A 14,602-nucleotide genomic window follows, 5' to 3' on the forward strand; every position below is an offset into this window, starting at 1 on the left:
GAAAGCTGGGTGAAGGGTATTCAGGAATTCCATGTACTATTTTTTTGCAATTTTTCTGCATGTCTAAAATTATTTCAAAATAAAGATTCAAAAATATATGTTCAAGTCAAGCAGAGTCTGTAGCAAAGTATAGATCATTTATTGTCTCATTTTTAAATATACCATCTGACCCTTTTAAAGTTGAGTAATTTGTTTCAGTAGGCCACTAATTTTGTAAAACTCTTTATATGTATCTAGAATTCATACCTAGCACTTCTTTATGAAACATATACAGTCAGCCCTCTGTATCTCCAAGCAATACAGCTGTGGATTCAACCAACTGTGGATAGGAAATATTGGGGGAAAAAAAATTCCAGAAAGTTTCAAAAAGCAAAACTTGATTTGCCATGCTGGAAACTATTTGCATAGCAGTTACATTGTATTTAAAACTATTTACATAGCATTTATACTGTATTAGGTGTTGACGTGGAACAAACAGACTGCCAAGTATTACTCCAGCAAACTCTGGGTTTATTTGGAATCAGTAGAGAACTATAAGTCGGAATCTGTACCCATGGTGAGCCATGTTCAAGTTCTTTCATAGCAAGGGGAGAAGAACTCTTACAGAGGGGAAGATTATGTTGGGAGGGCTGTAGTAAGCAGAAAGTGCTAGTCGTTCAGCCGTGTCTGACTCCGTACGACCCCACGGACTCTAGCCCACCAGGCTCCTCTGTTCATGGGATTTCCCAAGCAAGAATACTGGAATGGGTAGCCATTCTCTTCTCCAGGGAATCTTTCTGACCCAGGGATCAAACCCCAATAGTAAGCAGAGTTCATGGCTTTTCATTGGCTCAGTTCTTGCCAGGAAATAGTTTATCTTCTTTGGGCTCTGCTATTGTCACAGGGCATGAAAGCTCCCCCTGCTGGTCTCCTGGACTCTACTTAATTCAGGTTTCTGTTTATTTTTTACATAGGTGTTCTAAGTAATCCAGAGATGATTTAAAGCACACAGAAGTACGTGAATAGGTTATATGCTAATACCACACTATTTTGTATAAGGGATTAGAGCATCTACAGATTTTGGTAAATACTTGGGATCCTGGACCAATCCCCCTGTGAATACCAATGGATGACTGTATCACTTCTTGCATAGTTGGACTTGGATGAAATTAAAAAATAATGTTATGGGAAACACACATCTTATCCATCCCTCACTGGCTGGAGCAAAGCATGGCCCTTTGCCCTGATGTCCTCTTAAGAGAGCCCGCTCTACACTTAGTTCCTTTTCAATGTGCTTTCAGAAATCTGAACTGTTACTGCAGGAGGACACATTAACTCCATTCGTCTCATAGAGGACACAGCATTGAGCAGTCTTTGCCAATCTTTCCCAAAATGTTAATCCCAACTCTTAATATCTCCTCCTACTATGCTTTTCTTTGCCTATTCCTAAAGCCAAAACTCTGGCCAAACTCTTGTTGTTTCACATTTGAATAGTTATGACTTCTTGCCTGACAGTCCAAAATGCTGCCATCAAACATGTCTAGCTCTTTTTTTTTTTTTAAAGAATTGCTTTGACTACTTTATTTTCCCTCTCATATCTTAGTTATCCATGTCATATCCAAATGCCTGCTATTGATTTCTGGGGCCTTTTTAGTCTATCCTAGGGGCAACCCACTCCAGTGTTCTTGCCTGGAGAATCCCAGGGACAGCAGAGCCTGGTGGGCTGCCGTCTGTGGGGTCGCACAGAGTCAGACACGACTGAAGTAACTTAGCAGCAGCAGCAGGGCTTCCAGGTGGCTCAGTAGTAAAGAATCTGCCTGCTAAGCAGGAGATGCAGGTTCAATCCCTAGATAGAGACTATCCCCTGGAGAAGGAAATGGCAACCCAATCCAGTATTCTTGCTTGGGCAATCCCATGGACAGAGGAGCCTGGAGGACTACAGTCAACAAGGTCGCTGAGAGTTGGACATGACTTAGGGACTAAACAACAACATTTATCAAGCTCCCACAATCTCTTCCTGACGTTCTTTTCACTTGTTAAATCCATTCATTTGTACATTCATTCCATTAACTTTCACTGAATTTCATCAATGCCCAAGGCCATGGGGTGGCTGTTGGAGACATAAAACATCGGTATTTGTCTTTTCTCATCAGACCTCATTTAAAAATGTTCCAAAGAATTCTTTTTACCTGAAACATTGTAAGCCCCAAATTTATATTGCCTTTGATCCTACTTCATTGAAAAATATTTCTGTCTAACTAGCCTGGGGAGGATGCGCAGTAGTCAATAAAAAATTGGCCAGTTAATTTTACAAAAAGTGGAACTAAAGAAAGTGATAGAAGAGCAAAATAAAACACATGCCATTAAAAGTAGAAGCACCGATATATTACTGTTTAGGATTTGAGCTACCAAAAGGCAAGTAACTTTCTGAATAATTCTTCTGAATAAAAGTTAAGACTATCAAAGTGGAAGCTATGCTTGCAAACTGCCAGAGATCTACATTAGTACTTACACACTACTCCAAAAAGGGTAATTTAGAATAGACATCCCAAATTCATACCCCAATTTCTCAGGATCACAAAGAGTATGTAAGAATAGCCCCTGAATAAGAGATCAAAATGCTCCCTTATGTACTAAGTCAGTTGGGTAGCACAGAGCAAATGGTGTGGGCAGTTCTGGTACTTGTAACAAGACTCAGCTGGGCTCAGTGTTACACTGTCACATCTCTGATGGAGCCCTTTGTCATTTATGCTGCAGAATGCTGAATAAAGTGATGTTACAATTCCTACCTGGTGATTTTCCTTGAAAGTTTGTATTAATAACTCTTTCAGCTTCTTCTTTCTTTCTTTTGCCATTTTTTCTTCATCAAGAAGAATATGAACACTTTGAAACGTGCCTTTCTCTGGAATTTTTGGAGCATTTTCTTGCTTCTTCTTCTCTCTATTAATAACAATTAAAAACTACATGTATGAACAATAGACTTGATTAGAATCTATCACAGTGGAATGAACACTGAATTTTCCATCAGAAGGTACAGAATTTTAGATCTGGGCCTAAAATTACAGAGTGAGTTTTCTGAGTTAGTTTCTTCTTTTATAAAATACAGTTAAATGAAATAACATTGTTATACTGTATTCTGCAAAGTAGAAAACCTTATAGAAATTTTAGTAAAGTGTATTCATTGAGTTTAACATTGAATAATACTGATCAAAATTTGAGAGATAACAACCATTAGATATGCTCTGATACAGACATGAGTTCTCTCTATTTTCACAAGAGGAGATAAAACAGGACCCTCAGGTAAGAAAGGAGTGAGATTTTTATCATAAGGCTTTTACAAGATTTCTAGGAAGAAAAATAATAAAAGAATCAGGTGTTACTGAATAAGGAGAGAATATAATTATATTAATTTAAAAATAATTGAAAAGAGAAAAAATAGAACATAATAACAAAGAGGAAAAGGACTTCAGGGAAGTTAACAAGAATCTCTTAGTAACTTTTTTGCTCAAATTTCTGGTTTTCTCTTGCTCACCCACCTATCTTTTCTTTCTCATTCAGGTCATCCCTTTACCCTCACCAATCCAAGACAGCTCTTAACCATTGCCTTCTTATTGGAGTGTATTAAACTGTACAGGTATGTGTATATGTATAAGGTATACATTTTATCAGTGATGTAGTAGAGATAGCATCTGCCAGGAATCAGGATTCATGGGCTCTGCCACAGCCAGCTGTGAAAACTCTGGAGAGTCACCTAGTCTCTCTGAATTTCACTTTACAGTTGTGGAAACTCAAATTGAGAGAGGGATGCCAGAATAATCTAAAGACATTTATTCATTAATTATCATATATCCTATGGGAGCACACAAAGTTACATCTTATTACTAGGGATATGAACCATCACTTGGTTAAGGTAGCTTTTCCAGTGTAAAGTTGCTATTTTTCCCCTTGTAATTAATAAACCTCTTAGAGAAGACACTTTTGAAACTATTCAATGGAGCAGATGTAGGCCATTTTACAAATAAATTAAAAAGCCCTACCAACAATAACATTTCACTGATTTTCCGAACTTACTAACGCCATAACAGTGTTATATTAGATAGTTACCAGTAGGTCACAGTGGGCATTAAAAGAAATACAGTTCTAATATTAATACCATGGCTCTAATTTTTAAAAATAACATCAAAATATGTATCTGTTATGAAAGCAGTATCTGCTCGCTGTGAAAACCTGGAGAGGTATAAAGGATATCCATATTTCTACCCAGGCAACATTTCCAGAGTGTAGTGGTCAGCACGTTTGCCTTACATATTTCTACCCAGAAAAAAACACTGATAACACGTCAGTGCTGTTTCATTGTACAACTAGTATTTATTAATTTCTCCAATATTTATCACTATCTATAATGTTATTTTCACTATCTTTGTGTATAAATATTTGGATTTCTGATTATTTATTTAGGGTAGTTTTCCTAGGACTGGAATTTCCAGGTCAAGTGATAATAACATTTTTCATGGCTCTTATAGTTTATCACCAAATTGCTTTCTGGAACATTTAAATCAGTTTGTTCACCTAGAAGGACTGCATGTTCCCTGTCTCACTGTATCTGTGGATAAGCTTTTAACTTTTAAGAGAAATGTCTGGTGAGTGAACGTCTGTGGAGTGCCCACTGTGAGCAGAGCTTCTGGCTACCATCAAATGTTGTTTTCACAATTTATTTTAGGTCAGCCCAGATTTGTCAGGGCTTGAGAGCAATCTGAAGAGCAAGGCTGACCTTAGCAAGAACTCACTAAAACACTGGTGATTGCTTTCTAAAAGGAAGGGCATCTGGAGGAGGCCTGAGCCTGGCACTTGAAAGAATGAAACGCACGTCCACTGCTGAGCTGATTTAAATTGGGTGGGATGAGAGCAATCAGGAACACAGGGGGAAAAGCTGCATAGGCGGATGGGGGTGGAAAAGATTATCTAATAGGTGTTCCTGGCTTTGAGTATTCAGGCACTTCGGGCACGTTGTCCTTAGGCTTCTGTAGTTTATGCATCAGTGCTGTTTCTCAGAATAAATACATTAGTAATTTCACTTATGAAGCTCATTCTCTGCCTAAAGACCCACAACAGTACTACATCCTGTGAGGACTATTTTGATTTCCCTCTTTTGTCAGATATTTTTTTTCTTTATCAGTGGCAGTAAGGCCATGGTGACTCTCTGTATGATTATCTGAAGATGGGACACTGAGGCAATTCACAACAGAATGAGGCAAATTTAGAAAATGTGCATAAGGAAACATTTTCAACCTTAAAAACATTCAGGTACACAAAGAGATGCAAACTAACCAACAAGATACCCATTAGAAGTGTAAAAATATTGAAAGTGATGACCTCCCCCAATGCTGAGTGCAGCCCACTGCCAGCAATCATGTAAATAAGTACAACCCATTGGGAAATGAATTAGGCAATGTTTCAAGAGTCATAAAAGTCTATACCATTTAACTCAGTAATTACACACCTAAGAACATAATTCAAAAGAATGAAAACACTCTATGCTTAAGGATGCTCACTGAACTACGTACTGGTGAAAAATCTGAAATTAGCTGAAATGCTTACCAGTATGAGGAGTGGAAGTCATTACATAAACTATGGTATAGGAACTCAATGGAGTAAAATACAGACCTTTGGACTCCAGACAATGTGGTAATTACAACAAGCAGAAAGACAAATTAAATGTATTTTATGGTTGCAATTAAGTACCTAAAGGAACCAAGACCAGGAGGAAACATGGAAAAATGAAAATAGCTAACTTGTTAAGATGATGGAAGAGTGGGCGATTTCTCTTTTGTGTCTTGTTATTGCATTGTTGGTACATTTTAAAAAACTTTATAGAGTACTTCCAAAATGACTGCTTAAACAAAAAAACTTCACGCTGCTTATCACAGCTGGCTTACATTTTCCATGCTTCTTCCACTGTGCGTCGCCTCTCAATTATCTCCCTCCGCAGCTTTACCATCTCCCTTTGAATCTCCTCCTCCTCTTTCTTGGCCTCTAGAGCCTTCCTTTTCTTCTCTTCTTGCACCAGATACTGAGCCTCTAAGAACGCCGATTTTTTCAGGGTCTTTTCAATTCTCTGGCGCTCCAGTTCTTTCTCACGTCTTAAGCGATTTTCTTTTACCTTCAAGAGAATACATCAAGGTTGAGATGCAGCCTTTCAAGTAGAAAGGGATATGCAAAACCTAAGAACACATTTTGAAGTTCAGAATACAACTACATTGAAACATGCCGGCCCAGAACCCCACTGTTTATCAGAAAAAGAGGGGAAGTTCATTTGTTTACTGGGTAATGGCCAATACAAAGTTTTAAATGAAGTCAGGAAAGACAACCCCAGACAATTTGGGAATTATCTGCACCATGAAAAAGTTGAAATCCAATGGGTTGTATGCTAAGTTCTGGATTCTTGTTTAGTAATGATTTCCTATCCATAAGATCTTCCAAGGTGTACATTACTGTTATTTATTTAGGCTCTGTCTGTACGCTAATTATAATTTAAGAAAGGATAAGGGTATTTTTGATAGGTTACTTTGTAAAGGCTAGAACAGTCAGTATATTTACTGACTTCAGAAACATCATGACCTTTTATTCAATTCTACCTTTATTTAAATTTATCAGTGATTCTGGATATTTGGAAATCAAAATCATGAACCTCACAGACATTTCTGAATAAGCATAATCATTTTTATTTCAAATTCATTAATTCTTTAGAGGCTTAACTAGCTATGAATTAGAGAGTGGTCCTTTCCTTCCTGTTTCACTTAACTTTACCCTTATCTTATTCTCCAGCTATGATAAGACTTCTAGCTAATGAGCCATTTCCCCATCTTTCTTCATAAATCCCAACCAGGCTCATATTTCTACCCCAGTTTTTCTAACATCCTTAGTGCTGCTTCAGCATAACTTATGGTTTAAAGTAATCAGAAATTCAGTATTACAAAAAGACAGCACACACACAGACAGACATTAATTCTAGTCTGGTCTTGGTTCTGGACATATGGGAAAGACTTGGTCATTCTGACTTCCTGAAGCTCCTCTACAAAGTGTTGAGATGAATCTTTTTCCTTCCCTTTGGAGAAAAGAAAGTTCCCATATGCCTTTCTAATTCAAAACAGATGAACTAGATTTAATTCAGCTCTGTCCTCCCTTTCAAATTATAATCACAAAATGAGTAAATTTTTCCACTGTCTAGAAAAGAATTATCATTATAACATTCACCAGAATATTCGTGATATTAATATCTTGACACTGCAATTCAAAAACCAAATTCAAGCAAAACCCAATCTACATATTTATAATGGGAAGTACCACATCCAAACTAATAAAGCTTAGCTCACCACTCTCTTGGTCAAAATCAATTATTCCTCTTTTTGGTTTTCTTAAATTGTTTCCTATCCTCAGTTTATGAGCATTATTTTTCTTCTGAAGTTCTTATATTTTATTTTTATTCTTTCTAACCAAACCACAGATGGCACCCTTTTTCACAATAAAGCCTAAGTCTTTATTTAAGCTTATTAAATGTGTTACACCAAGATTGCTTCCTGTTATCCATTTTAATTTTGCTTTTCCCTCCCACCTGCTTATGTCTCATCTCCATGGTAAGACGAGGATCCTTCTGCCGCTTCTTGTCTTGGTTTTCATTCATTCCAAGATCTTCCAATATCCCAGAATCCACCACGTCTTTATGGAGCAGATGGTCTATGAATTTTTGAACAGTGGTACTTTCATCTTCTTCCTCCAAATAACCACATAAATCTGGGGGAAACAGAACAACAACAAAAAAGGGAAAATCAAAAGAATTTTTTTAAATTTAATTTTAGTATAATTTCCATATTTATATAAATAATCCTGGTACAATAAAAATACAAAGCTGTGAGTTCAATAAATAGTAACTGATAATGCCAATTGGATGAGTACAACTCTCAGCAACTACCTTCAACTAAGAGGAAAAAACCTCCGCTCATGAGGAACTGCCTTCACCCAAGTCACTAACTTCCTCGCTGCCAAATTTAAAAGATACTACTTTTACATTTGTATTACAAGGATTTAAACGTCCTTGACGACTCCAGTGCTCTTTGTAAAAAAGGCTTTAGTGTGGTATAACTAACATACAATAAACTTATAAATATTTAAAGTCTACAGTAAGTTTTGACATATATAGATACAGTAAATATCATTACAATCAAGATAATGAATTTGTCTGTCAGCTGCAAAAGGGTCCTCATGCTGATGTGCAATCTCTTCCTCTAAGTTCTTCCCATGCTCTTCACCATATCCCAAAGATAATCCCAGCCCTGCTTTCTGCCAAAAGATTAGTTTATGTTATCCAGAATTTGGTATCAATTAAATTATATACTATGTATTCTTTTTGGCCATGCTTTTTTAAACTCAGTATAATTATTCTGAGGTTCATTCATGTTGTTGTATCAATAGTGTATCCCTTTTTACTGCTGAGTAGTATTCCACTGTATGGACATACCACAATTAATTCATTTTTCTCATCTGGAATAGACATTTGGATTGTTTTCAGATTTGGGCTACTACAAATAAAGTTGTTATTAACATTTGTGTACAAGTCTTTGTACGAATATATGGTTTCTTTTCTCTTGGGAAAATGCCTAGGAGTTGAATGGTTGGATCATATGATAAGTACATGCTTAACTTTTTAAGAAATTGTCAAACTGTTTTCCAAAGTGGTTATACAATTTCTCACTCTCACCAGCAGTGCAGGAGTGCTCCAGTTTCTCCACATCCCTACCAAGACTTGGTATGATCAGTTTTTTAATTAAGCCATTTTAATAGTTTCATAGTGGTTACTGACTGTAATTTTAATTTGCTTTTTCCTAATGCCTAGTGATACTGAATATTTTTCTTGCTGATGGTCTGTTTAATTCTATGCATTATTAAAAATGGGGTACTAAAGTCGCCAAGTGTTATTTCTGAATGATCTATTTCTCCCTTTAATTTTGTCAGTTTGTGCTTCACTTACTTTGGGGCTCTTTTTTTAGGTATATATATGTTCATCCTTGTTATGTTTTCTTGATGGATTGACCCTTTTATTACCATAGAATGCCCTTCCTTGTCCTGAGTAACAATTTTTTATCTTGAGCTTATTTTTTCTGAGATTAGTAAGCTGCTGTCACTCCTTTGTGGTTATTGTTTGCACAGTACATCTTTTTCCATCCTTTTACTTTCAACCTGTTTGTGTCTTTGACCCTAGATTGTGTCTCTTGAAACAGCATATAGTAAGGTCATAATTATAAGTTCATTCTGTCAGTCTACATCTTTTGATTGGAATGTTTAATCCATTTATATATAATGCAATTTCTGATAAGGTAGGATTTATGTTCATCATTTTGGTATTTGTTTTCTGTATGTGTCATGTGTATAAATGCCTTTTGTCAGGTTGAAGAATTTACCTTTTATTACTAGATTGCTGAGTTTTAATCAGGAATTGATTTTGTCAAGTATTTTTTCTTTACCTATTGAGATAATCATATGTTAGTTAATAATTTTGATAAACATTCTTTTTTAATGGCTAGGTAATATTTTTGTTCAATGCTTTGATCCCCCAAAAAAGTAACACTATAAGCATAAAATGAGTGAGGCCTAGTACAATACTAGAAGGTAATAACACATCTGAGTAGAGACATAATTAGATCTATTAGCACCATATGAAAGAAAGTAGCAGTTTCATTATGTTTCAGATACACTTCAGAATAAATAATAAGTACTGGAATGCTTCACTCTAATAACAACATCACTAAACTAGAAAAATATCTAAAGGTGACAATCAGTATATCTGAAACAATGAGATATAAAGAACTTCTGAAAGTACTGGTGCTATTTAACCTAGGAACACTGACCTATATGGAGGTTCAGATATGATTACAACTCCCACAAAAAAAGAGAAGACTATTCTTGAGAGAGAGAGAAAATGATATCAATATTTTCTGCTGCACTAAAGGGTAAAAGATGAGGACAAAATCCTAATTTTTCCTAAAAAAGAAAGAATTTATGAAGATTAGAGCCTCACAACAGCTGAATGGGCTCTTCCCAGAGTGCAGGCCCTCTATCCTGGAAGTGTTTAGGCAGAGATTATATTATCCCATATAAGGGACACTTTGGAAGAACCTCTGTCTGAGGGGGTGAAGAGAGTAAATCAGATTAAGTGATCTTGAGGAGTCCCTTAACTTTAAGAGCTCATGCCTCTGTGACTGTAGAGTCCTAAACAAGGGAAATGCTGCAAGATGAGTTCACCAGGGGTGCCTGAGTCATGCAAGGGGAGCAGCCACCACCATCACTATGCCTACCCTTATGCTTAGAGAAGAAATCTTAGACTTGGAGTACAACTGATGAACCCTCACAAGTTAGCTATGTACCTTGTCTGACACTGGCTCTGTATACAAGTAATAACCTCCCTTATAAAGATATTTGAAACATTTTGTAAATACAAAATGGTATGTCAGTGTTTAAATATGGTAAAACATTGAAACAGCCATCAGAGTAAACGGTCATCCAATGGAAAGAGACATTCTTAATCAGCATTAATTGCTGTTATAATCACGGTGGTTTAGTCACTAAGTAGTGTCTGAATCTTGCAATGCCATGGACTGTAGCCCGCCAGGCTCCTCTGTCCATGAGATTCTCCAGGCAAGAATACTGGAGTGGGCTGCCATTTCCTTCTCCAGGGGATCTTCCCAACCCAGAAATTGAACCCAGGTCTCCTGCGTTGCAGGCAGATTCTTTACCAACTGAGCTACAAGGGAAGCCCAATCATAAGAAGAATTACAAATAATATAATATTTTAATTTTTAAAAATCACCACAATTTACTGACCTATAGATAAGTAATTTAAAGTGAATCAAGAAAACTTAAAGCCAATTACAAAACTAAGCAAAAGACAGAAAAGTCAAATAACATATTATTTATTATTCAGAACAATTAAAAAGATTTCTTGGAACCATCATTGATGTTAAAGCTTAGAACAATCAAGTAAGTTCTTACCATCAAACCTGTCATATTTCAAATGTCCACTGGCTTCTGGCACAGGAGGGATACTGGACACAGTGTCTTCAGCATCATTGTCCCCATCACTTGCTAGTTCTTGCTTAAGTTTGGTGTCTAACCAGTCATTGACCAATTCCTGAGCTATCAATAAGACAAAGACATCTTTTTAATATTTCAGTTACTTCAGAGACTTTCTTCATTTGCTATCTTCATTCATTCAATAAATGTTTCTTGAGGCACTATCATGTGTCAAATACTGCTCTAGATACTGGGAGTATAGCCGTGAACAAAACAGGGAAAATGAAACCCATCACCTTGAAGCTTACATTCTAACTGGGGAAGAGAGACAAAGAACCAGTAAGTCAGAAAGACAGAGCAGGAGAAGGAGAAATGGTGTACAAGAAATGGAAGGCGGGTGTTGATAGTTTTAAATTAATTGGGTGGTCAAAGGAGACCTCACTGGGAAGACATCTGAGCAAAGAAGGGAAGGAGGTGAGGGAGTGAGCCAGATGGCTATATAAGGGAATGCCGGGAGCCGGTGAGGCACTCCACTCGTGACAAAGGTCATGAGGAAGGAGGCTCGACATACGCAAAGGTGGGATCGAGCCTCAGGAGTCCCCCCGGATATTCTCGAGCATCTGCCCCCAAAAAACCAGAGTCTGCCTACTTTATTGCTTTGTGCTGTCACCTCTGACTTTACTGGGGGCTGTCCCCTACCACCATCTCGCTCTCTCTGTCAAAGAGTTAACTTACAGCTCCAATTAATAAAGTTCCTGGGCAATTAGGAGTGTTTAAATCCAAACCCCTCAGATGGCTCTCTAACTCACCTGACAAGTTTACCCTGACTCCTACAGCTATACATACGATTGTTTACAGTCTCCCAGCCTCTAGAGGCATGGGAGGCTTAAGATATTCAAATAGCTTAGAGCCTCTCAGAGAGTTAGAAACTGTCAGAATAAAACTAGTAAAAGATTTCATCGATGAGCCAATGCTTGCTGCCAAGTTTTCACATCCCCTGAATTGTATCCTTGAATATGTATTAATTAATAGTTGGTATGTAGAAAAAATAAGTAGTGGCCTTGGTGTTAGTAACTTTAGACCCTTAAGGTAATAAATTCTTTCCTTTGTTGTAAACCCATTACACATCCGCCCTATAGGAATGCAATTTTATCTTCGGAAGATGGCGCCAAACCTTAAAATAATTACTCTTAGAGAAAATAAGTCTTTGTTGATAAGTCCTTATCAAGAGTCATAAAATGTTAATAGGCCTTCTGGCCAGAAGATGATGTAAATCATCTAAACCATTTGTATACGATAAATTTGCAGGAAAGAAACCCTGGTTTTTGATAAGGATCAAAAACTGCTGACTTTGCATCCCCTATTATCCTCTATGTGTAACTTAGGGTATAAAAACCCCTGTTGAAAATAAAGCTACGGGCCTTGCTCACCAACACTTGGTCTCCCCATGTCATTCTTCCCTTTAACTTCTGGCTGAGTCTCCATCTGGAGCGTGGATATCCTCTGCGACCATTTATTTGCCTGGGCTTCTAAGACCCACTCGAGAAGGTGTCTAAGGTGGGGCACCTTCCGCTATTCGAGAGGGCGCCTGTGGCCTCCGTGGTCAGAGCTAACCTGGTGTCACGGGTTAAATTGATTTTCCGCGTAAACCAAGCTACTCGGCCTCTTTTCTCCACTGAATTTTCCTACTGAGCTATCCTCATTCTATTACTCTTTATATCTCTAATTACCATATAAATAGTCACCTAGGCCGTCTCTCCTTCGAATACCCTGGATCAGCCGGGGCTGGACCCCGGCAAGGGAACATGATTCCATGCAGAGAAAAAAACAAGTGCAAAGTCCCTAAGGCTGGAGAGTGTTTAGCGTACTGGAGAAACAGAAGGTGGAATGGCTGGAGGAATTAGTGAAGTGAGGGTTGTTGGAGATGAGGTGGAAGAAGTATTGCAGGGATCAGGGTTGGAGCAGTGGTTCTAGATCAGAGATGAACTTGCCTCCCCGTGGATATCTGGCAGTGACTGGAGCCATTTTTGCCTCCAACAACTTATATGCAGAGTACATCATGAGAAACGCTGGGCTGGATGAAGCACAAGCTGGAATCAAGATGGCCGGGAGAAATATCAATAACCTCAGATATGCAGATGATACCACCTTTGTGGCAGAAAGCAAAGAAGAACTAAAGAGCCTCTTGATGAAAGTGAAGGAAGAGAGTGAAAAAGTTGGCTTAAAACTCAAAAGTCAGAAGACTAAGATCGTGGCATCTGGTCCCATCACTTCATGGCAAATAGATGGGAAACAGTGGAAACAGTGACAGACTTTATTTTCTTGGGCTCCAAAATCACTGCAGATGGTGACAGCAGTCATGAAATTAAAAGACACTTACTCCTTGGAAGAAAAGCTATGACCAACCTAGACAGCATATTAAAAAGCAGCGACAATACTTTGCCAACAAAGGTCTGTCTAGTCAAGGCTATGGTTTTTCCAGTGGTCATGTATGGATCTGAGAGTTGGACTATAAAGAAAGCTGAGTGCTCAAGAATTGATGCTCTTGAACTGTGGTGTTGGAGAAGACTCCTGAGAGTCCCTTGGAATGCAAGGAGATCCAACCAGTCCATCCTAAAGGAAATCAGTCCTGAATATTCATTGGAAGGGCTGATGCTGAAGCTGAAACTCCAATACTTTGGCCACCTGATGTGAAGAACTGACTCATTTGAAAAGACCCTGATGCTGAGAAAGACTGAAGGCGGGAGCAGAAGGGGACGATAGATGTTGAGATGGTTAGATGGAATCACCGACTCAATGAGCATGAGTTTGAGTAAACACTGGGAGTTGGTGATGGACAGGGAGGCCTGGCGTGCTGCAGTCCATGGGGTCGCAAAGAGTCGGACACGACTGAGTGACTGAACTGAAATGACAACTGGGAGAGGCCAGGAATGCCAGTGAATACCCTACAGTGCACAGTATAGCCCCTGACACAAAAATTATCAGGCCCAAAATATCCACAGTGCTGAGGTTGAAAACCCTTTTTTTCTATGTCTTGACATCATCCGATGTACTTGGGCTTTTACTTTGTATGTAATGGGAAGCCACAGAAGGGTTTTAAGCAAAGAGGTAACATATTTTAAGAGCATCACTCTGACTACTAGGTTACAACAAACTGTAGGGACAAGCGCAGAAGCAGGAGACACCAGTTGGGATACAAATATCCAGGAGAGAGGTGATGGTGCCTAGACCTGAAGTGGTAGTATTAATCATGCTCAGATTCTAGAAAATAATGTTTTGAGGTGAAGCTGACATGATTTGCTGATGGACTGGATATGGGATGTGAGAGAAAGAAACCTATACATTTTTTGACCTAAGCAACTACAGGATGGAGATGTCGTTTACCGACGCAGGGAACAAAAAGGGAGCAGTAGATCTGGATGGAAGATGAGGAATTCAGCTTTAGATGAGTTAGGTTTGAGATGCTTATGAGATATTCAAATAAGGATTCAAGGAGGTGTTGGTTATATTATCTGGGTTTCAAGGGACAGAACCATGCTGAAGAAATAAATGTAGGTGT

At 38.1% G+C, this 14,602-nt stretch overlaps 1 protein-coding gene across 2 annotated transcripts in view; it reads right to left on the reverse strand.

Moving 5' to 3' along the window:
- CCDC191 (coiled-coil domain containing 191) overlaps positions 1 to 14,602 on the reverse strand; it is a 103,954-nt gene that overhangs the window by 78,849 nt on the left and 10,503 nt on the right. For both annotated transcript variants that reach the window (XM_070369553.1, XM_014481650.2), the window contains exons 4-7: positions 11,023 to 11,166; positions 7,592 to 7,770; positions 5,916 to 6,139; positions 2,769 to 2,919 (exon numbers count right to left, since the gene is read on the reverse strand). In XM_070369553.1, coding sequence (XP_070225654.1) covers positions 2,769 to 2,919; positions 5,916 to 6,139; positions 7,592 to 7,770; positions 11,023 to 11,166 — 698 coding nt within the window. The remainder of the gene's footprint in view (positions 1 to 2,768; positions 2,920 to 5,915; positions 6,140 to 7,591; positions 7,771 to 11,022; positions 11,167 to 14,602) is intronic.

Source organism: Bos mutus, chromosome 1, assembly GCF_027580195.1.
Source record: "Bos mutus isolate GX-2022 chromosome 1, NWIPB_WYAK_1.1, whole genome shotgun sequence".
NCBI classification, from domain to species: Eukaryota; Metazoa; Chordata; class Mammalia; order Artiodactyla; family Bovidae; genus Bos; species Bos mutus.